Genomic DNA, 22,945 nt, shown 5'->3' on the forward strand with positions numbered 1-22,945 from the left:
GGCAGAGCATATTTTTGTTGCATCTTAGACAAAGATGGTATCAAGATACAAATACTGCTCATTTTTAGTAGTTTCTCAGAATTCCATCTCTATTGCCTTTATACATTTGTTTGTATTGCTGTTACAACTTCAAAGCAAATTATAATCTTTAAGGCAGTGAAGACTGGATCTCTAAAACAGTGTGGGGGCTCTGCTGCTCTTGTTCTTATTCCTTCGCAAGCCAGAGGGATTTTTCTGGGTAGGTAATGTTCTCATTGTTTCAGTCTTTAGGAGTGGCTGTGACTTGATAGCTTGATGCTTTCCCGTTTTTTTTTTTTCCCTAGTAATTCACAGGAAAAAAAGGACTAGAATATGAAAATTCAGTCTGATTTAATTAGACTAAACAAAACGTGAGGTTGTCTGTTGAATGGAAGTCTTTAGTAAGATGTGGGTTAATACTCATTAAAATATTCACAAAAAGTTATGTTCTGTTTTAAAAACAACCAAACGAACAACAGAAAGAGTGTACATTAGGTTTTGTTAAATAGCTCTTTCAGGGAGTCGGTCTAGCTCACTGCAAACAGGTGTCACACATCCTGCTGTGCAAGTGTCTCCCCAGTCCATTCAAACTGCTAATGGATAATGTACTTCCAAAGGATTTGGAGAGTCCTCACCTCTGATAGGAGGTCAAATCCATGCTGTGCAGTCTGAGAATGAAGAAAACAAATGAGAGAATGAACAAAATACTCTGCCTATGCAAGGAAAGTGAATCAGGTGTTTCACAATGTGTTGAGAACGATATAGGAATAAAGAAACCAGTTTTTCTCTTCAGTCTCGAAGATGTGGAGATTGTAGGTTCTGAATGGAGGCTTTCTGCTTTGAAAATGTTTTCACAGTGTACATACAATAAGATTTGTGGGAACCTTTTAGAAGTGGCATCTAACATGTTTCCCTCTTCTTTCACATTCTCTGTTTTGGATAGGTGTATTAAAAACACCTAGTCCAAGTAGAGATCCAAATGAGGTCCCTCGCCTGCCAGACCCCAACCTTGTTTTTCCTCCAACCCCGAGACGATGGAATGCACAGCAGGACCCCACGCTGGAAAGACCCAAGACGCTGGAGTTCCTGCCTCGGCCTCGGCCCGCAGCCAGCCGGCAGCGGCTTGATCCCTGGTGGTTTGTGTCACCCAGCAATGCCAAGGGTGAATCTTCTGCCAACAGTTCAAGTACTGACACTCCAAGCAATTTGGACTCTTGTTTTGCTAGTAGCAGCAGCACTGTAGAAGAGAGGCCTGGACTTCCTGCACTGCTTCCTTTCCAGGGGAGTCATCCTGTAGAGGAGCGGACACTGTTGGACATAGATGCTGAGGGACAGAGCCAAGACAGCACCATTCCGCTATGCAGAAGTGAACTTAACACACACAAAGCTGCAGCATATGAACTCAAGCAAGAATTCTGGTCTTAGTATGAAATTCACTCGGGACAGTAAGCCCCACTAAATTCAATTCTACTTTTTGCACTGAGAATGCACTTTGAAGACAGATGAGATAGAGATGCTACGGAGATCGTATGGTGCTGCCTCTGCTGAAGATGTTGTTCGACTGCCTGATTGTTGTCTGCAGTTGGGTGTAATTTTGCAACTCAGAGCTGCTGACTTTGCTGTGGGGTTTTTCTGTAGTCTTCCCTGTCATCTTATTGCAGTTTGTATCTGCAGTAAGCTAAAATTATCATATCAAAGTCTTTGTTACTGACCTTGTAGGATTTGGCACTTGCAGTAAGTATCTATCCTGGTATTCATGAGTATTTTCAAAACTCAAATGCTATAATACAGCAGACACCAGTATTTATTTTCCCAAAAATTCCAGGAAAGAAACAAGTAAATATCTGGAGACTACCTTCTTTGAAATGTGTTGTTAGATAGGCCTGGGAATCGTCGTGCCCCCACTGAAGGAGCAGAAGTAGCGGTCTTATACTTGCTTGCCCTGTTTTGTTCTTGTCCTAGCGTAAGGTGAAACAGATTGCTGAGGAAGGCCGTGGCACCTCCGTTGGTGGAGGTCTCAGAGAAGAGACTGGATGGTTGGGAATGAGTAGATGTAGTTGGTCCTGGCTTCAAGGAAGGGTGGGTGGACTTCAGTGATCTCTTGAGGTCCCTCTCAGCCCTGTTTTTCCATGACCCTTTGCTTTCAAAACAGTGAATGGGGGTGTTATTACTACTTTAGCCTGTTTCTTGTTTCTAGCTGTGGTTCCATTAGCCTCCTTTTCTCCCCCTGTATCACAGACTCTTAGTTGAGCTGCCTCAGCTTTGGGAGGGAAATTGACAGAAACTTTTTTTAAAGCTGTGTTGGCTCACAGAAGTAAGTTATGTCCCCTCATTCTTTCTTCTTCCTGTTTCTCTGCCTTTCTTGTGCTTTTTAGGAGTGGCCCTGTAAACCCAAAATGGTTCCTGTGCACACTGCTACTCTTTCAATGCTCTTTTGAAATTGAGACTTGTGTTGTTAGTAGTTGGATTGTGCAAATAGGAATCAGAACATCTGGATTCTGTCTTCTTTAGTCACTGACTAACTGTGTGACCTTGGGCAAATAATGTAACCTCTCTGTGCCTGAATTTCCCCATCTGTAAATAATAGGGATGATACCTACCTCACAAGGGGGGGGTGGGACCTATGTAATATGTACAAAGTCCTTTGAGATCTTTGCGTGGAAGGCAGTATAGACATGAAAAACATTTGTTCAAATTCATAAAAGCTCTTACTTTGTCAAGGAAGACCAGGTAAGACAACCTCCTGTCTTGAAGGGGGAGATCACACAACTAGCGTGTGCATATGCTCAGTTTTCTTCAGAGACTGCAAATGTGTCTGTGCCCCCAGCAAGTCTGTGTTATTGGGTTTAATGAGAGCTTCACTTGTTCCCAGTTTTGGCATTATAAATAAGAGATGTGGCCTTTTACAGGAGTGGTAGGGTAGTCTGCTTTATTGCAGGATACAGCTTATCTGTTCACTCTTCTTGTACAGATCTCTGCTCATTTTGCTAATCTACTAATCATTTGGGTGCAAATAACTGATTTGGTAGTGCTGCCACTGCTGTGACCAGCCTGCCAGGGAAGTCCAGTCCTGTTGTGGAGGCACTGTAGATGAATACTTTATTGCAGCAGCACAGAGAGTGTAAGTGTTTAGATGTTTATAACCTTAATGTTAAAAACCAGCATGTGTGGGGAAGTACTCTCCTTAGTTATTTTAATTCAGTTTGAGGGCTAAAAGCATCGTGTTGCCGTTGGTCGAGTGTACCTTCTTAGCAAGCAAACGTAGTATGTTACCATCAAGAAAAGTCATGTACTTCTTGTTCATCACATTCCACAAAATTTGTTTAATGGCTGAATTACTTTTTGCTGCCTACTCCACTGAAGTCTCCAGAGCTAGCCTTAATGATGCTACACTAGCTGCTAAGGCTGGATAGAGTGTTGACTGTGTAGACAAGGTACTCTGGTGTGTGGCAAAGAAACTTAAAAAGAAAACTTGATGTTTCTGGCACTTTTGTTAAATGTAAACCTCCAGCATTTTTTTTAAAATTTCTTATATGTTCATCCTTTTGTTTTCCATTTCTGAAACCTCAATGTGTTTTTGATCCAGGAACTTTAAAAACAAACACCAGCAAAAAGCACCTCAAGGGAAGCCTGATCAGAAGTTGTGTCAGAAGAACGTAAAGCAAGGCATTAAAACTATCTAGTTTTCACAGTCTCCCTTACCCTTTTTGAAAGTCTGAGACAAAACTGGATCGGCTGTTCTTTCTATGCAAAAAGCATTATTCCAAAGTTATGGGAAGCAGCATCTGCTCTGCGAAGACATAGTCTAGAATTGCTGTTTTGCGTAGGAAAGTTAATGAAGTACCAGAATCCCTTCTCTCTCACTTTTAGATAACCACTTGGTGAAGGTGATGAGTAGCTAACCATAGGATTATTTTGTGCCAAAGGGCATCTGCCCTAACACCGAATGGATAGCAGATGAACTGGATGACACTGGTGACAAAAAGACATGGATCCAGATCAGGGTTTCTAGCTTAGATATTCTCTGTTACAAAGCTGCTAGAAAGACAGGATAGGAACATAGTTTTCTAAATGCTCCTTAGATGCAATTATAATTGAATCTAGCACGTGAGATAAAACGGAGTAGTGTCTGAGCATCAACCCCTAAATAAGCTTTCCAGTTTGGATCTCTGTGACATACCTGAGGGTACCAAGCAAGAGGAATCTGTTGTAAAACAAAGCTGTTTGCTTTAGCAAGTGGTGGGATATTTTCTGACAGGCAGAGGGCTCTCAAGGCAAAGAGTTGTCAAGTGTTTTACTGTATGCATCCTGAAAGCTGTTGCCTCTGGTGTCTTGAGGCCCAGAGGCCATCTGAGTGTTAAAGCTAGTTTGTAACCTTTTCATTTATCCATCTATCCTGTACTGGCTTGATTACTGTCCTGCTTTGATCTGTTTTCTTTTCCTTCCCAGCTGTAGGTGCTGAGGTGCCCCAAATCTCCAAAAGAGCTTCACTGTAGTCCACTATATACCAAGAAAATCTGAGCCAGTCAAAAAGCTCACGCACCTTTTTTATCTACTGGCTTCCATTGTCAGTGCGACAAAAGTTTGATAATGTTATTGAAACACCTGCTAGCAGAGTTCTTGAGGAAAATGGAGAAAATCTTACTATAAAAATAAATGTTTTTTTCCATAAATAACTGAATAAGTTGCACTTTCTGCTGAGAAACTGAGAAAAAGAGAACATGAGAGCACTAATTACTGAGCAGCCTAAAACAATGATAAAAGAATGGAGTAAAATGTGTTAATGTCATTACAGAGCTCACAAAGAAATGACATTTTGTAACTGGTACTAAGAGTAATAAGGTTGTTGCTGTGAAATACATTTTTCAGATTTGGAAATACATACATATTTTCTTTTAAATAGTTGACTGGCAATATATATATATATCACTAATTTATGTAACTGATTTAGGGATTTAGAATATGTTTGCCAGCTCTTGAAAATATGCTATCTAGCAGTCTGCCTGTTTTTCCTGTAAAATTGTGCAAAAAATTACTTTTTTTTTAAAATAGATTTCTACTGGTTTCACAGAACTTGAATGTGGGACAGGTAGAGAGAAGAAAGCTTTTGTGTCAAAACTAAAGCGATAATAGTTATGGATTTTTTCTAATATTGTTGCTTCCTATGGACTGCACAATGCTCTGTTTCACCATCAAGTAGATCTTATCTCCTTTGAGCCTTTTCAAAGGTGCAAATGTAACTTTGTATAGGTACCCTTTTTCCATCAGATTATTACTGCAGAGGATTGATATTCAGTATGGGGCAGGGAACCTCAGTGAAAATATTCTTTTTGTAATGGTTTTCTAACAAAATGAGTATTTTCAAAGTAAAATTTTAATTAGTTATGTGGAAGGACCTGCTCTGGTTTGGCATGCTTTTATGATGTATTTTTCTGTATCTCTAGGAATGGGAGTAGTTTCCTTCCTCTTCATAGCGTGCTGTTTATCTTAAGACTTATGGACAGTGCTGCATAGAGATGTTACTGGATGAAACTGGATACCTCTCATTCTGCTGAAGGTGAGGCAGTAATGGTCAAGTAAAGAGAGGTCTTTGCCATTTGGAGTGCTTTATTAAATAGAAAATGACAGGAAACCTCCAAACTTGAACCACCCATCTGTCTTTTATCTTAGTTTTATTTGAACTTAATTCATTTCTATGGAGTGAATATGGGATCTGGAGACCCATTAGATGTATGGAACCAAACCTAATTACTGTATCCCAGAATTCAGTGTTAGCATGTTACTTTTGTAAGTGATTTTAAGCTAATGTTAATGTTTTTTTCTTTGGGTTTTTTGAAACTTTTCTTCTTGGAAAAAGATTCTTATTACTTTCTAATGTTTTCCATGTGTTTTGGAAATATTCTTAAGAACTCTATCAACTCTATGGAAAATAGGAAGGCTTGCACAGTGACATAGAAACATGAAACGAGGGAACATTTAGAAATGAAAATTTCTGATCCCTTTTGCTACAGGATAGTTGCTTTGCTTCTGTATTTATAACTTACTTAAGGCTATAATTTGGGTAAAACTGGATGCTAACAGTGACGGGAGAGGCATATGTTAAAATACATATTTGCAAACAAGCAATAAATACAGCGTGTGCACAAACAAAACCGAAACATACTCATGCTGTCACAAAGAATAACTTTATGACTTTATAAGCATTTTGGTTCTTTATATAATTGAGGTATCTTTAAGAAGGAATGCCTTCCTATGTTTTTCTTTATAGTTTACTTTGGTAAGATTATAATAAGATGCTTGGCACAGGTGCTGGTCTTGCATCTAGCCGGACAGAATGGATTTTTAACCAAATGCTTATTTTTTTTATTTCCATATCTAGTCTGTGGTTTAGACTTTCCTATTTCTTTTGGTTAGCAAACAAGTGTCTTAAGAAAAACTTGTTTTTTCAGCTCTGCTTTCACAGTTTCACAAAGCAGTACCAAAATGCATTTATGGCTTACTTTGCTACTCCGTCTTATAAATACGCCAGTAGAATGTCACATGCTATAGTTTTAATGTTCATTTGCTTTTGTTTTTTTCTCATGCTCAGCTTTTTAAAGCAGCATTACCATTGGTCAGAGATTAATGCAGCTTCTGAAGTCACCCACATCAGCTTTATTTTTGTATGTTAAAAACAGTCATTCCCAGCCTAAGAAGTATGCGCTTGATTATAAGGTAATTTCCCACTGGTGACCAGGTGGTGGGTCTCATACAGCTACCAGAATTCTTATTGTACCTCTCTAACAAGGATCTCCCTTTTTTTTTCCCAGTAGAAAACACTTCATCAGTGTTGTGTACAAGAACCACTTTTCACCTCTTTCTGTATATGAGTAAAAGAATCTTCTTTTTCTTTGTTTCCAAATGACAAGGACCATCGTTTTACCTACTGAGTGTGGCTAATTGGGCTGGTCTTTTTTAAGCCTGTGAATTACATCTGTGCGTTTTAGGTGCATCCTGTATTGCTAGGTGCCTTCTATTTCACATGCGTCCTTGCTAGGGCCTTAGGTTGTTTTCTGGAAGGAACTCTTGGTTGTAGCTTTTAGTACTGTAGTTTTCTTCATCATACATCAGGCCAAACACCAGCACTGCAAACATTTCATGTCTTTCAATTTGCTGACTTGTGTATACCCTTGTGGAAACAAGTGTGCTATTGCTAACTCTCCTTATCTCTCAATTAGAATTCTAAATACATGATTCCATGGCTGTCTCTATCCCATCCTTGTCAGTTATTCGTTCTTGTTGCCATAGTATTTTGGGGCCCAGGACAGAAACCAACACTTGTTTTATCTGAGCTTTGACCTAAAACATTCTCAAGGTAGAAGCATAAAACACAAACAGAGAAGTGAAAGGTGGAAGTTAGCAGAAAATAACTAATATAAGGGTGAAATTATCTATCTCACTGTAGTAAACAGCAGTCAGAGGACAGACGATACTAGCTGCTTTGTAATCTATTGGCGTCATAGTTAAATTGAGTCCTAAAGAAGGATTTGAGGATTGTACAGTGACTTTGTTTCTGGTTGGTTTGCTTTATTTTACCCTGAGCTACCTCATTTATAGAGATGAAGTGGGAAGAGAGGATAAGTTCTAAGAATTGCTCTAGATAAACAATTGAGGCTAGAATAGTGAGAGCACGGAGGAAAACACTTGTATTTGGCTCTGTGACATTCAAATCCTTATGGAAAAATAAAACCAGCTGTTCAGTTCCAAAAATTAAGATTGTACTTCCTTTTACTATGTAGGTCTCCAAAATAATAAATAACAAGCACAGGGTATTTTTCCTGATTGTTTTTGACCTGTGGATGAGCTGAATTTCCATTCTAAAAGGTGATAATTTTGTATTGGTCACTGCTGCTTTTAAAGGTGAAAGTATGTTTTTTGAGAACAGATTTTTTTTTTCTAAATAATCTCACGTGAGTCTATATGCGATCTTGTTTCCCTCATATTTACTCTAGTTTTCCTAATATCATAGAATCATAGGATCCTTAGAGTTGGAAGGGACTCTGACAGCCATCTAGTCCAACACCCCTGCAGTGAACGTGGTCCACAGCTAGATCAGGTTGCCCAGGGAATATATCTGATTCTAATACAGTTCTTATATCTGAATGCTCATAATGTGCAGACAGTCAATTATAGCTAATATTAAGAAACCATGACACGCTTTTAGTGTGTAATGTAGTGGATTTTTCTGCTCAGCTTGAACTGGGCTACTGATAGGTCTGTAGCTGATGGGGTCAGATGGATGCACAGCTAACAAGTGCAGACCTAGAACAAATCTGCAGTAGGAATGACAAAGTTGCATTTGCTTAGAAAAAGATATTTGGAAGATAATAATGCCGGGGAAAAATGTCTCTTCATTATTCAGAAGTACTTCTCTAGGATCTTGTCCTTGCTTGAATTTTAACTTCCATAGAGCGGGAGCCCGTGGTTTTTAATAAAAAAAAAAATTGTTGACTGAAGCCCCAGCATAAGACTAAGATAAAGTATTTATTTATGTTATTTAGGAATGATTGACACTGTCTCCTTGCCCTTCCTTGATTGTTCCAATGTGGCATTTTCTCAAGAATAAATGCTTAGTAAAACTATCCTTCTTGTCTTGAAGCAGGAGGAGAGATACGTGAGTTGGGGAAAAAAGAATCATTGTTATAGCCATATCCTAATGCATTTCCTTATCCCTTTCCTAGCAGCGGAGGTTATAGTGGAGCAGGAAGACATACCAATGTTTTTCCAGGCTTCATTGGTAAGGACGCTGCTATCATGAGATTTCAGCATATAAACTAACAAGTTCTTTGGGAAGCCTTGTATTTAGTTTTTGTTGTTGAGTTTCAAAACAAACATGTCCTCTGATTACTACTTGGCGTTGCTCAATTGCGCATTTATCTTCTTGAGTTTGACTGCAGTTGGAGAAGAACTGAACTCTTTCTTCAAGTTCTTGTGGATGTGGCCACTTTTTAACTCTGCGGGTAAAGTAAGGTGATGTTTTCTCCTAGTCCCAGTTTGCATCACAAAATGAGTTGTCTCTCCTGACTAATTGTCCAGATATTCATAGTAGGCTTGTATTTCTGCCTTGCATGCTTTAGTGAGCGGCTCTTAAAATGTCAGCATGGTTAGCATTTGTGTCTGAATAGGGCAGCTAATACCTCTGAGCTGATTTTTCACACTGCATCTCAAGCAGATGTTATTGCATTAGTTCTGCCATTGCTCGGTTTTCAAGGTTATCTTGGCAACCGTAACATTCAGAAATCCTAGACTATAAAGAATAAAGCAGCAGAAAAAAAGAAAACATACCAATGCTTGCCAGTTGAACAGCTGCATTTTGCCAGTGGTCTTTGCAGAGAGTAAAAACCATTCTTGTGCAGCGTAGGTCTCTGAGAGACAGCTAAATTCCAAGTGGAGAATGTACCTGTATCTGTTTAATGTCAGTAGGCACCAGTGCATCTCATATTTGGCAGTTTTTATATGAAACCATGTAAAGCCAAAAACATCTAGTAGTAAAAGTTTATATGTAGGGTACTGTGTTCTAACTTGAAGGGGAGGAGGCCTCAATTCAAGAAAGCATACTTAAACTTTGCTGAAATCAGTGGAATGTATCTGTGGGGCTAAATGCACGAAACCCCAAGTCAGCAAAGCTATTGTGATCTGATCTGGGGGGGTTGTCTTAGACTAATGGTGAAGGACCAGTCTCCATGTTTTGTCAGAGGAAATTCCTTCACAAGCCTTTAGGTAAATGCAGGCTTGATTTTCTCTGACTTGTGTGGCCTTTCCATGCCTGCATTTGCCATCCTGTTTCATCGCTAGTTCTTACCATAAGCAGGGAAAGCTTTGAGAATATTTTCAGACACAGGAGAGATCAATAACTTCTGCACTAGCAGATTGCTAGCTTCAGAGGGGGCAGTAAGTGGTGTGTGGAGGCTGTGTGTACAAACTTTGATTTAACCTGAGGTCTTTTCTCAGGGTTTTTTCATTTCAGAAATGCATCCTTCCAGATTAGTGTACAGACCTGACAAATTTGGAAGTGATCAATGTCTACCATTATTGTTAGGGTTCTTGGATTCTTGCTTGTCAGCTGTTGGACCAGCACTTTGTGCTAGTATATGTGACTTCTCTGTCATAAATTCAGAACAAACTGGGAATATTGGAGATATTTTGCCTGACTTCAGTTGAGAGGCTTACATGGAGTGGGGAGGGCAATGGTGGTGGAAAAATCAGGGAAACTACCTGTGATTTTAACAGTGTCTCTTCTGTGGCTTTGAAAAGTCTGAGTTTCACAGCCAGAGAATGTATTTCCTCCCTCTTTTTATAAGCTACATCTTTCTTTTGCCTTATTAATTGTGGTTCTGTTCCTGCTTCTGTTTAAAGCCAGTTGCAAAAAACAGTGACCTGAATTTCCTAGGTACAATGTCAAATCTGAAGAACCAGGTGAGTAGATTACTCTAGTGTAAGATCGTATGCCCATGTCCATTCTTTTGAGGTATGGGATAGTTCCTGCTTGTGTTGAAATCCCTGTGTGGAAAGTGTTAGGTACTTTGTAAGGAGCTCCAAACTCTGCAGGACTGGGATTCATCTGATGACTTAAGTATTTCAGTCCATTTTTGGAGACCTCTGTATGTCTTCTGTTTATGGTGTTCAAAAGTCTGTTACTATGGAAGTAGCACCTGAAGGTGTGTTTTGCCCGAAGAACCTGCAATGAAACAGTTGCATTAGCAAATGGTAATGTACCCCAGAGTTGAGTAAAATAACAGAGGCCACCAAGGTTTTTCTTGTTTGTGTGATGAGATGTCGTCAAATGAAGTGATTTGTTGGAGCCTTCCTTTAACCTCTGTACAGCAGTAAGCTTAGGGGAAAATAAGATTGCATTATTTTTTAAAAAGCTTTATTTGTGACCTGGCTTTGTTGCCTCTGACCCTCTTGGGCTTAAATAGTTAAATTATATTAATGTCCAGTTTGTTTCACTGTAGGTAACACATCAATTGAATACTCTTGTGCATAATCTACTGTATCTTTCCTCTGTTCTGTGTCAATGTATTATGTGTATTTGGATTACAGTTCTTTTTTATTGTATTAAATTATTTTATGTTATAGAACAATATTTAAGCAAAGCAAAGAGCTAATTAAAGTTGTTGGCGTTTTGGGATTTTTTTTTCTCTTTGCATTTTTTTGGATGTACTGTAAATTGTAAACCAAGGATGCCAAGCAGGCTTGGTTCAATGGCTAAAATTATTGTATTACAGTGTAATGCTGATCTAGGCCTTGTCTCAACACTAGAGCACACAGACTTGAATAAAACTGTTATAAAAGTGATTGTCTTTAGGTCCTGAGTTCTTGGCTTTGTGCCTTAGATAATTTGAACAGTTATTTAGAACAGCGGTATCGTTACCTTGCTCTGAGGAGCACATATTTCTTCCTAGTGCCACAACAGGTTTATTTTTCTTTGTTAGTCATCTTGGTTCCAATAACTGCTCCAGCCCTGGGTTCTCCATAGAGTTTTGAAATCTGTGCTAAATCCACACAGTCCAATATCAGTCTTGGCATACAGTATCTGTCTGCTAATGTCTAGCTCTGAACAGGGTATTTAATTGCTTTTATTGAGGTTAATATTTCTGTTCTGTTAGCTTAAGATTTTTGTGCTCTTTATTTAGCGTCCCAGCCAGGAGATGAATCTGCCTGGATCTGTAGCAAATGCAGTAACACATTTTGTGCATGATGACATTTAGCAGATGGTTTAGATTCACTTCTGATGCTATGCCTTTGTCCTTGCCACCTTATTAAGACACTATTGCTTGAATCAGTATCTTTTTGAACTCTCTTTCATGTACTGCCAGAGTGAAAGATGACATGGTTTTGACTCCTGTGTGTTTGAGTCCTGTCTTATGACTTTGCTGTTGTCTAACATCATTATTTATGTAGGTCACTCTGAAAGTAATGCTTCCTATTTATTTCCATGGAAACTACAACAGATAAAAAGAGCATAATAACACTATTTGGTAGAGCAAATTCTCAGCTACAAAACACTATTTTTCAACGTAGTCACCACCATTAGCAAAGCATTTTTCTTAGCAATGAACAAGAGCCTGCATGCCTTGCTCGTAAAAATCTGCAGCAGTGGAGCTGACCACTGTCACCACTGCTGAAATGCACCACCCACTGCCTCGCTGTACTCAAATCCACTGCTTGGTCTCCAAAAACATTCAGCAACCATCAATGAATGTCAGTGAATGCAGTTTTTTCTTTGTGGAGGAATTCAGTGACACACCTGTTTCACATGCAATTCCACGTCAGATGCCATTTTGTCAGACTGCCCCTCTACTGCCATCTATTGCACGGCAACAAAATGTGAGGGAATATTGGCGGGAAGGCTCAGCCTCTACTGTCATACCACCTGCCATACCTCTGACATCATGGCCAACATAATACAAAAGGAGGCATTACTTTTGGAGTAGCCCTTGTAATTTTATCTTTTTAAGGGAGGACTATGCGCTACAAGTTTCATAATTTCCTTTGATAAATGACTCTTCTCTAGTGCGGTTTTGTACAAAAAATCCTACAACCTGCCAGCAGCTGTGGAGACTGAACAACGCATAGATAGTATCACTGGCCATGTTGTGTTAAAAATGTTATAGTGATGTGCTTTGCAATAGTCTGGGAGGAGAGCGGCCAGGCTGTCAATTAAGGTTAGTTAGAAATAGTGACATGCAGTATGGTTGCCTTTTCACTTGTTTTATTGAAAGATGTCTTGCAACAGATTCTTTCAAATTCATTCCTTACTTTCCCTCCAAATTTTGAATGCCTTAGACTAAAACAAGAATTTCTACCTTCTGTAATACTTTGTATAATATGTTACTATTCTAAAAGAATCTGATGTTCTAGCTGGATTTGAATTAGTTTTCCAACTAATTTCTCACCTGCATGCAATTCCTGGTATTAGGACTACACTGTTCTTGCAGAGCACTATTCTGGGTCAGCCTGAAGTATTTTTCCTTTCATAAATTGCATGCAAGGTGGGGCAGCCACTTCTTTTCTCCTTCATTTATACATGCATCTTCAAACAGTGCTATTTCAAGCAATATCCAGCATTCTCCTGCCAAGAGGAGGGATGAGGAATCAGTGTTATCCATTCTTAACCCTGAAATGTCCTCAGAGCAACTTAGTTTTCAGTGTTCCTCTAAAGCCATCACAACATCTGTTGCCTACTGCTTGATTGCAGATTCTTTCCCATACAACTAAATATGGAATTGATCTTTAAAAAAAAAAAAAAAGTTGGCTAGCTCAAAACTGAAAGCAGTGTCTAGAAAACCTAGGAATTTGGTGTAATAATTTGCTACTTATGCAAGACCTTCCTGGATTTATATCTGTACTGTCTTCAAGATGAAAGTGCCATGTGATATCTATCCAGTACAAGAGGAATTGAGGAGTTTCAGGACCAGAGGGAGCTGAGACAGAAGCTGCCGTGAAAGCCTTTGGGCATTGATAATATGTATTGCATGTCTGACTAATAAGAGTGCTGGAAAATCTTTTCCCCAGCTCCCTTTGGGTGGCTGGAGCACTCTGACCGGGCCTGAGTTCTCATCGGGAAGGCAATAAACTGAGAAGTAACTCTAGGGCTGGCATTTGAGTCTGTGCAGAGGGCTGGCTGCCTGACCACAGGTGAATCAAATCTGCATGTTCCCCTTGGTCTCCTTCCCTATGTCAGTCTGACACCTGGTATCCCTTACAGTTCCCCTCTGTGCACCATCACATGTGTGTTCCTGCCTTTGGCTTTCAGTACAGCTTGGTGATGGTGCCACTTATTTGTCCTGTGCAAGGAATGAACAAGGGATTCATCTGTATCTTGGCATCACACTACTGTCGGAGGTATGTGCATTAAGTGTTGTTTTTTAGCAAAAGGTATGGGCAAAATACATTCATTTGAACATGCAAGGTGTATGGGATTCATCAACTGTGATAAAGCCTGGATTAATTTCTTGCCAATGACACTAAATCTCTCTGAAAGTCACCATCCTGCCTGCATAGTTTTCTTCCTTTCTAGAAGGAAGGCTTTTGGTTAACATAATGCTGTTGCATCTAGGAACAGGGCTTAAAATAACACCAAGGCTCAGCTTGGTCGCCTTTGGCAGCTGTACAGTGGATTCCCAAGAAGAAACTTTGCATCCTCAAACTGTAGGGGACATTCCTACCAGTGCAGAAATATTGCTAATCGCTTTGTGCTGTACCGGGCTTTTAAGGAAGTGGATTTTCCATAAAAAGACAACTTGGGGTATAGGCAGTAGGTGTGTGCTGCGGTTAGGCTGAGTGACTCAGGCTGTGATGGACTGTGTCCTAAGCACTTGAAGGACAAAATCAGCTGCAATGACGGCTTCATTTTGTCACTTTAATGCTGGAGAAAATTCACCACATCCACATCTAAGTGCTACACTCTGCCAGTGACAGGCCAAAAGTAAATGATAAATACATCATGTATTTTATTGCATGTATATTAGACAACACGGAAAAGAAGCCTTGCTCAGACAGGTCCCATGGCTTTAATTTGCTTCAGGCCACCTGATAACCAGTCATTGTGCTTAGGCACCAAGTGCTGAGTGGCTGTGTGCGTGCTACGCAGATGTGGTTTCAGCACATCTCCTGGTCAGTCGTACAGAAGCTGCCACCGCATGCAAGAGAAATTGTTAGAGTCTTATCTGGGCGTTGCAAAGGGTTTAGTGCACAGGTCTGCCCCCAGCCCTGCCACACAACTGCTTGTTCGCGCTTGCTGAGCTTGGTAAGTCCCATGGCCTTCTATTTTCCTCCCTGCAAAAAACCCAAAACACAAGGCTTCTGCTCCCTGTCAAAAGACGTGCGAGTATAATGCAGAGTCCTGTCCCCTTACTGGAAGGTGTGATGGTGGAGTTTAGGTACAGCACACTGCTTGCTCTTCATACTGCTAGGTGCCTTGCTCCTGGAGTGCACTGCCTGGGCAGGGCTGAAGACATCTATCCCACAGCTGACCGCACATTATCTGCAGGGCTGTGCACTGCCTCTGAACATCCGCAGGAAGTGGATGTGAATACCATGTTGCATAACCTCCCTGGAGCTTGTCTGAGAAGACCCTGAAAATACATGTTTTTTTTTTCCCGCTTTATGTTTTTTGTTATATTCTTGTCCTAGTCCTTCATCTTTCAGAGCACTCAGCCTTCATTTAAAAATAGATTAAGAGTTTCTTGCACGATTATTAGCAATGCTAAGAAGCAGCCTCTGATGTGGCTCCCTTGGTGTTAGTGCGGTGCAGATGAAGGAAGTGGGAGGACCGGTGCTAGCAGGGGACAAGCAGCATGGGCCCCATGGGTGTGTGACAGTCCTTGCTGCTCACTGGGGGTGGCTGGTGGGACGGGACTGTCCCCAAGTGCTGAGCCAGGCAGGAATTGCAGCAGATCTGGGCAGTTCTGGGCTATATGGCACTGAGGGGGATGTTCCTCAGTAAGGCAGCCACTCAGACCCATTAGATAGTCGCTTAGCTGCTTACGGGCAGATAAAGGCTGGAAGCAGGACTGAGGCTTACATATGGCTGTGTCTTGATGGCTGTCACTGATAGAGACTTGCTGATCGTTTGCTTGTCAGGATCCTCATGCCTCTTTTGGCAGCTGAAAGATAAAAGGGCTTCTGTATATAGGAAAGAAAATATCCAGAGCTCCCATCTGGGTTCTGCAACCTGCGTAATGCTAGAGGTGGATGTTATAAAGGATCCTGGGAAGGAATTGGCTCATCTCTGGCCTATGTCACCATGGCAGGTGGTCAGGAAAAGAGCATGTCCCCCTCTGTGGTGGGACTCCAAACCTTGCTGCCCTCTCACCATTGGGCTGGCAACTTGTGTGAGAATTGCATTTCACTGAGGACTTGGGTTTTTACAGCAGGCGTTGGGCAACTTGCCAGCACAAGCTTCTGCCTACAAAGAGTTGCAAACTGCCAGCTTTCCCAGTGCCACTGAGCTTTAGGTTCTTCCCATTCTTGCAGACAGAGAAGCATTATGCACGGGTCAGAAGGGAGCAGTCCCATCCTAGCCTTGTGACTGCACACTGTGAAGCCCCACGTCCTGTCACCAGCTCCAGGAGCAGTGAGCTCTCATGTGCCCAGTGTGCTCTTCCTTTCCTCCTCCTTTCTGTCTGTTCCCATCCTACCTCATCTGTGCCTTCCTAGGTGTATTGGCAGGGTGTCATTTGCTGTCATTCAGTTTTGTACCTTGCATAGCTGTGCCTCTTCTTTTATTTTCTGGTGGATGAGATGCTAACTAGTGTAGACCACATCGGTTTCCAGCAGAGCTGACTTTTGGTATTTGTAGAAGCTATTCACAGACTGGTTATCTGGGTACTGAATAGTAACCCAGGTGAGCTTATGACCATCACAGAACCAGGCTTTGCTCTTTCAGCTGCTTAGCTTTTGATTCTGTAATGTTTTTTTCTTTCTGATTTTCTCCCGTTTCTCCCTGTCAGGCTAACCATAGCTCAGGTAAGGTTTAAGGCCTGCACTGACCTTGTCTGATCCAAGCCCCACCACTGCGAATTGTCTGCTTCCAGCTCTCCAAATTCTGGCTCTTCTGGTTTCTGTCAGCTGCTTGCTGGCTAAATTCCCTTGATGAGCTATGAGTTGTATTTTGGCTACCATTGTGCATCTTTGAGATGGCTAGAGCCATAACACACCTCAAAACCAATATTTTTGTCTAGATTCAAGGAGAGAGGAAGATGAGTGCAGGTCATTGAAACAAGTTTTATTCCTTCAAGGAAGGGAGCTGCACTCATACAATTAAACAGAGACAGCCCTGAAAGCAGCAAGCCCTTGCAGCACGTCCTTGTTTCTGGCCTTGGACACAGGCATGGGTGGAGGCAAAGCCAAGCTGTTTGCAAGGACACGTGGAAACTGGCACATGGCAGGCAAGAGGATGGAGATACCAGCAGAGCAATACTACTGATGTAGGTGAGGAAACATGGAGTGTGCTGCCATCAGCTTCTCCTGGCTTTGTACTAGGTGATCAGAAACACCTGGCAACTGCACAGAATGTGCGTGGCAGGTGTTACTCAGTGCTGGTTTCCTTTCCTTTTAAGATGCAATAGGGAAAATGATGATCACATCACTAGCTTTACAATTTGAACAGTTTTCTTGAATATCCATTACAAACATCTCTAGCTACTATTTAAACAAGTGCAAGTAATGACCAAAAAAGGAGGAAAAGCTCATGAGAAGGAAAACTGGGGGAAGGAGAGTAGGAGAAGGAAGTGGTTAAAATGATCATTTTGGAACAAAAGTGTGGTGATCAAGGGGCATGGGAAGTGCAGGCCTGCTTTTGTGTGTGTGTGTGCGCGCATGTGCTCTTAGCACCTTACATGCAGGATCTTTGCAAACACAATTTTGTATTCCAAGTAAGCCTCTTACATGTGTCATCCTACAATTCAGAACCCAAGGCAATAGGAGGTTAAAAACCTTTCTGAAGGTGCAAGCTCTAAACAAGACTGAAAGTAGAGCGTTGGAGTGCTGCCTCTTAATTCACTTCTTTGACCACAGCTCTTTTCTTAGACCTTCCACAAGTGTTCTTCTGCTCGAGGTATGCATTAGCCTACTCTCTTGCACAATTAAAGTTGTTAGCAAGGATAATGACAGTAAAACAAAATGGCTGGGTGTCTCTAGAAGTCTATAGGGAAGCATATAATGCTCCAGTAAGAGCAGTGCTACCAGGAAAGTGATGAATGCTACAGCTAGGTACTGAGTAATATAGCATAAGAATCTGCCTTTTAATGGCCCATTAAGAAGAAAAATGATATACAGAAGTTGAGGCTACTTTTGTTTTTTGATAATAGTTTCCTAAGAAAATGTTGCATTCTACCCAGAGGATCTGTCAAGCATTTTTGTTGTGACTTTCATGGACTTCAGCTAATAAAGCAGAGGCATCTTCCTTCTTCAGCATTTCATATGGCTGCAGTCAAAAATGCATAAGGGTCACAGTTGTGTAACGCCAGCATTTGAGGGGAGAGAAGGATACAGATATGAAATCCGTGAGCTGCAGAAAAAATAAGGAATCAATAATGTGAGGTTTGGTGAAACAAATACGGTGTGGTTGAATGTTTTCACTCTGTACTATATTTATTTCTTGCAAAAGTTTGTCCCAGATACAGGCCATAGTCTAGAGTTATTCACAGGTATTTGAGGATGCAGTTTCTATGAAATATGCCATCCTAAATAAAGCTGTATTGATTCAAAGGAAAGGAAGAAGCTTTACCCACTTTAAAGAAGCAGGGAAATGCTGGTTGAGAAGCAGAACCTCAGAAAAGAATCTGAGCCTGGAAATAGAGTTGCCTGTGGATTAATAAATAATACCAACACAAAAGTGAAAAGAGCAAAATACCATTTGGTGGAGACAAGAGCATAACCTGGGGAAAAAAATCCCATTCTCCTCTGTAGCTCAACACCCGTTAAAGCCCAACACAGCAGCTAGAGGAGGTAAAGGAGAGAGAGAGGAACTGCAGCCTCAGGCTATAGCTGTAAATTAATGTCTGCCACTGTTGGAGCATGGGCAAAGGGACAGGAGTCCAGGGAACAGACAGTGCATTTGTCTTTGTGCAGGGAGTACCCTGGAACTGCCCTTGGCCTGGAAGCTGGTCTTCGGTGCTCTTCTGCACACTGGAGGTGGGCTTTACTATTTGAAGAACCAAGCATTCCAAAAAGCAACCCTACCTGATTTCTTAAGTCTTGCCTCTCATTGAATGCCCCTCTGATTGGCATTATGGGGTGAATATGTATTCCTCACAGAATCATTAAGGTTGGAAAAGACCACTAAGATCATCTAGTCCAACCAACCGCCCATCACCACCATGCCCACTAACCCACGTCCCACATCTGCACACTTCTTGAATGCCTCCAGGGGCAGTGATTCCACCACCTCCCACGGCAGCCTGTTCCCATACCTCACCACTCTTTCTGAGAACAAGTTTTTCCTAATATCCAGCCTATCATACCCAGGCTTTTTGCTTTGCTAACTTCAGCGGGGGGCAGTGTAAGGAAAATAATTTCTCACCTCCCATAACAAGCGAACAGATGGTTGTTGTGCTGGGTAATGTCCTCTTTGGTAGCTGTAGCTGTGGGTAGGAAAAGTGGAGGCAAGTAAAGACCCTGGCACAGCTGAAGGAGAGAGGAGAAACATCTCGTTTTGAATGGCAAGGGGAGGAAGAGATCCCCTGTTTTCTGCAGTATGCTCTTCTCTCCCTCTGTCCTTGTCTTCTCTTCCCTATGTGCCTTCAGCAGAGATTTCTCTGATGAGACAGATGATTCTGGGCCTTGCTCCAGTAAACAACCTTAGGCTTACACCAAAGCACAGTAAAATGCACAAGGATCAGCACTCCAGCAATACTGCCTGGGGTAAGACTGAGGGCAGGGTGGGAGTGTCTGAGCAGGTGAGAATTGGCCGAGTAGAGAGCTGCTGCTCTGGGACGTGCACTATTCACTGCAGCTTCCAGGAGGGAGGTGCAACCAGTGCCACAGCAGCAGCCCAGAGGCACTGTGGCATGCCTCTCTCATCACACATCAAAACATCATGAATTAAAAGCAAAACAAAATACCTCATTCTGAATAATGTTAGCACTCTTAGTAGCACTTGCTTATTATAGAATATTATTCCAAAAAGGCAGTTTACTTTTGCTGATTTTTCGGCACCTCTAGGGAATGTCTGTCTTCAGGCTGTAAAGACTGAATTTACATTGTGTGATGACAAATGGAAAAAAAAGGCTACAGAAATTAAGCATTTAACAGCTTTCTGGATCATGCTTTGGGAGTTTGCTTTCATAAAATGGTGGGTCCTCCTGGAGCTCAGTTGTGCAGTACAGAGGCTGTATGCATGAAGATGGAGTCACCCACTCCAGTGAAGAAGTCATCGAATCATAGAATGGCTTAGGTTGCAAGGGACTTTAAAGATCATTCAGTTCCAACCCCAAAGTCAGTAGGGTTCAGAGTGAATGCTGGAAGCCGAAAATACCATTTGTCTTTTTTTTTTTTTTTTTTTAACTGACTATGGATATAAGGCAGTGTAGCACCTGGGGAGGAGGTTAAAAACCTGGTAGGAAACTCCAGGCAGAGAATTTAAGAAGGGCTGTGGCACCATGGGCAAAATGTGCAAGAGGACCAAAGCACTTCTGTGTGAGCGCAGAGTGCTCTGGAGAGGAAGCTGCTGTGAGTTGTGTCCTTGTGGCTGTGGGCTGCAGCCTTTTAGCAAGCACAGCTGCAGTGTGATTGGACAAGCTCTCTTAATTGTAACAGAAGACAAGACAGTCTTTTAGCAGACAATTTATTGGACAAAATAGGTGGCTGAGCATAAGATAAAACTGCTCTTCACTTGGGACTTCTGCAGTCAGAAAATGCATTTGCAGCAGCTGGATCCTCCTGCCTCCAAGCTTACTGGATCTACATCAGACTTTCAGAAGTACAGACTTCTTAGAAGGTGCTGGTCTCTAATATCAGACTGAAGTATGTAACATGGAGATCAGTGACAAGTGGTGTCCTTCAGGGGTCAGTACTGGAACCGATGTTCAGCTTCATCAGTGACACTACAGTGGGATTGAGTGCATCCTCATCATGTTTGCAGATGGCACTAAGCTGTGGGGTGCAGCTGACCCACCTGAGGGATGGGATGCCATCCAGAGAGACCTAGACAGACACGAGCAGTGGGCCTAGGAGAACCTCATGAGGTTGAACAAAGCCAAGTACAAGGTCTTGCACCTGGGTCATGAGAACCCCTGCTATCAGTACAAGCTGGAGAGCATAAGGATAGAGCACAGCCCTGCCAAGAAAGACTTTGGAGTACTGGTGAATGGCAAGCTGGACATGAGCCAGCAATGTGTCCTCACAGCCCAGAAAGCCAACTGTATCCTGGACTGCATCAAAAGAAATGTGGCCAGCAGGTGGAGGGAGATGATCCTGCCCCTCTGCTCTGTGCTTGGTGTGGCCACAGTTGGAGTACTGCATCCAGAATGTGGAGTCCTCAGTACAGGAGAGATGTGGACCTGTTGGAGTGCATCCAGTGAAGGGCCACAAAAATGATCTGAGGGATGGAACACCTCTCCTACAAGGACAGGCTGAGAGGGATGGGGCTGTTCAGCCTGGAGAAGAGAAGGCTCTGGGGAGAACTGAAAGTGGCCTTTCAGTATCTAAAGGGGGGCTGTAATAAAGAAGGGGACAGACTTTAGCAGGGTCTGTTACGATAGGACAAGGGGAAATGGTTTCAAACTAAAAGAGGGGAGATTTAGATTGGATATAAGGAAGAAGATTTTTATAGTGAGGATGGTGAGGCACTGGCACAGGTTGCCCTGAGAGATGGTGGATGCCCTGTCCCTGGAGACACTCAAGGTCAGGCTGGAAGGGCTCTGAGCACCTGGTCTAGCTGTCGGTGTCCCTGTTCACTGCTGGGGAGTTGGGCTAGCTGGCCTGTAAGGGTCTCTTCCAACTCAAACGATTCTATGATTCTATGTAGCATACCACAGCAAAATAAATAGCGCCTTACCAACGCTGTGACCTTCTTAATAGGAACACCAAAAAATAGTGTTCCTTTTCTGCTAAACGTATCATCCTTCATTGACAGTTAGATAAAATCCACCTCTTGTACAGGTAGTGAGAGTTTGCACTCCTGTTGTCTGTCTTCCTTTCCTCACATATAGGGGACATGCCATCACATCACCTCTGCAGATCTGCCTGGGCAATAGCAAACCCATCATGAAATGAGTGCGGGTCAGGATGATAAGAACAGTGGCAGAGCTGATCAAGATAGATGAAAATCTAAGACAGCAAGCTGTCTGCCAGCTTCTTGCGTTATACAGTGAGCAATTTTAAGTAAAAAGTCTCCAAAAAGAAGTAAACGGAAGAACACTGATGAGAAACCTTTCCAGTGGCTGGAAATCCAGAGGTCCCTGGATTGCCTCAGTTGTTGCTGGGATTCAGGAGTAGACACTGGTTTAGAGTTCAGTGTTTGCATGAAGTTGTATTAGCTGTTTAAGGTATCTCTCACAAGGCAAAACAGAACAGATTATTTTTCAAGCATATGGATGTGCACACCTATTCTGGAATATAATCAGAATTTCTGAGATGTTAACAAAAAGATTCTCAGTGCAAAGTCACTGCTTGTGCTCGGCCTGCAACATTTTGCTTGCTCCTGGTGGAGCCAATTCATACTGCCTCCCCAGTGCTCCAGACCTGTGCTATGCCAGCACAGCCTTGGAAGTGCCACAGCACAGGTACAGAGCCAACTGTGTCCTCCATGCTCCCCAAAGACAGAGCAGGGAATTATGGAAATGAAACCATCCCAGCATTTCTTGAGCAGGCATTATGGACTATGAGCACATTTTCTGTTGTCTCGAGCGTGACTGTAAAACTGCTATCCGGGAGTTCCTTGTTTATTCTTTCTCAGTGCTATTTCCCTATCAGATGTGTTCAGCTTGCAAGTATGCATCACTTTGGATCTTAACAGAAAGGCAACTCGGAAGGTAAAAACCTCTTCAGTCAGCCTCTGACTGTTATCTGCAATAAAATTTCTAGTGTTCAAGCTTAGGTGACCACATTACAGAGCTAAATCAGGATGCTGAAAAGCTAAGAGCAGGTTTGCTGCATTGCTGAGTCTACCTCTGTTTATTGCTGCTGTATTAACTCCTCCAGGCAGAATCTCATGGAGAGTTGTTTGGAATCTTTCCCTTTTAAAGGTGTATACGGGTAAGAGTAAACGGATGGATTTTCATCCTGCAGAGCAAACCGTGCCTGCTGAAGGCCTTTTCTTTTTCTGATATCTAATCCTTTCCTTTGGCAAAGTAAATAATGAGACACTACTGCAGATCTGATTAAGCTCCTGGTCCCTCTTTAAATGGCAGAAGATCAATACTATTACTAAATACATTAA

General features: G+C 41.9%; 1 protein-coding gene across 4 annotated transcripts in view; it reads left to right on the forward strand.

Moving 5' to 3' along the window:
* The window catches only part of MAP3K9 (mitogen-activated protein kinase kinase kinase 9), a 61,265-nt gene extending 49,910 nt beyond the window's left edge, over positions 1-11,355 (forward strand). Inside the window, exons 11-13 of one of the 4 annotated variants that reach the window (XR_002440181.1) lie at positions 962-1,752; positions 5,463-5,575; positions 6,608-11,355. Coding sequence is in view for 2 of the 4 variants with exons in the window: in XM_021401332.1 (XP_021257007.1) it covers positions 962-1,443 (482 nt within the window). In the remaining 2 variants the exon portion in view is untranslated. Of the gene's footprint in view, positions 1-153; positions 239-961 lie in introns of all 4 variants that reach the window. The other 3 variants (XR_002440180.1, XM_021401334.1, XM_021401332.1) reach the window with 3 other exon arrangements.

This window comes from Numida meleagris, chromosome 6, assembly GCF_002078875.1.
Source record: "Numida meleagris isolate 19003 breed g44 Domestic line chromosome 6, NumMel1.0, whole genome shotgun sequence".
NCBI lineage: Eukaryota > Metazoa > Chordata > Aves > Galliformes > Numididae > Numida > Numida meleagris.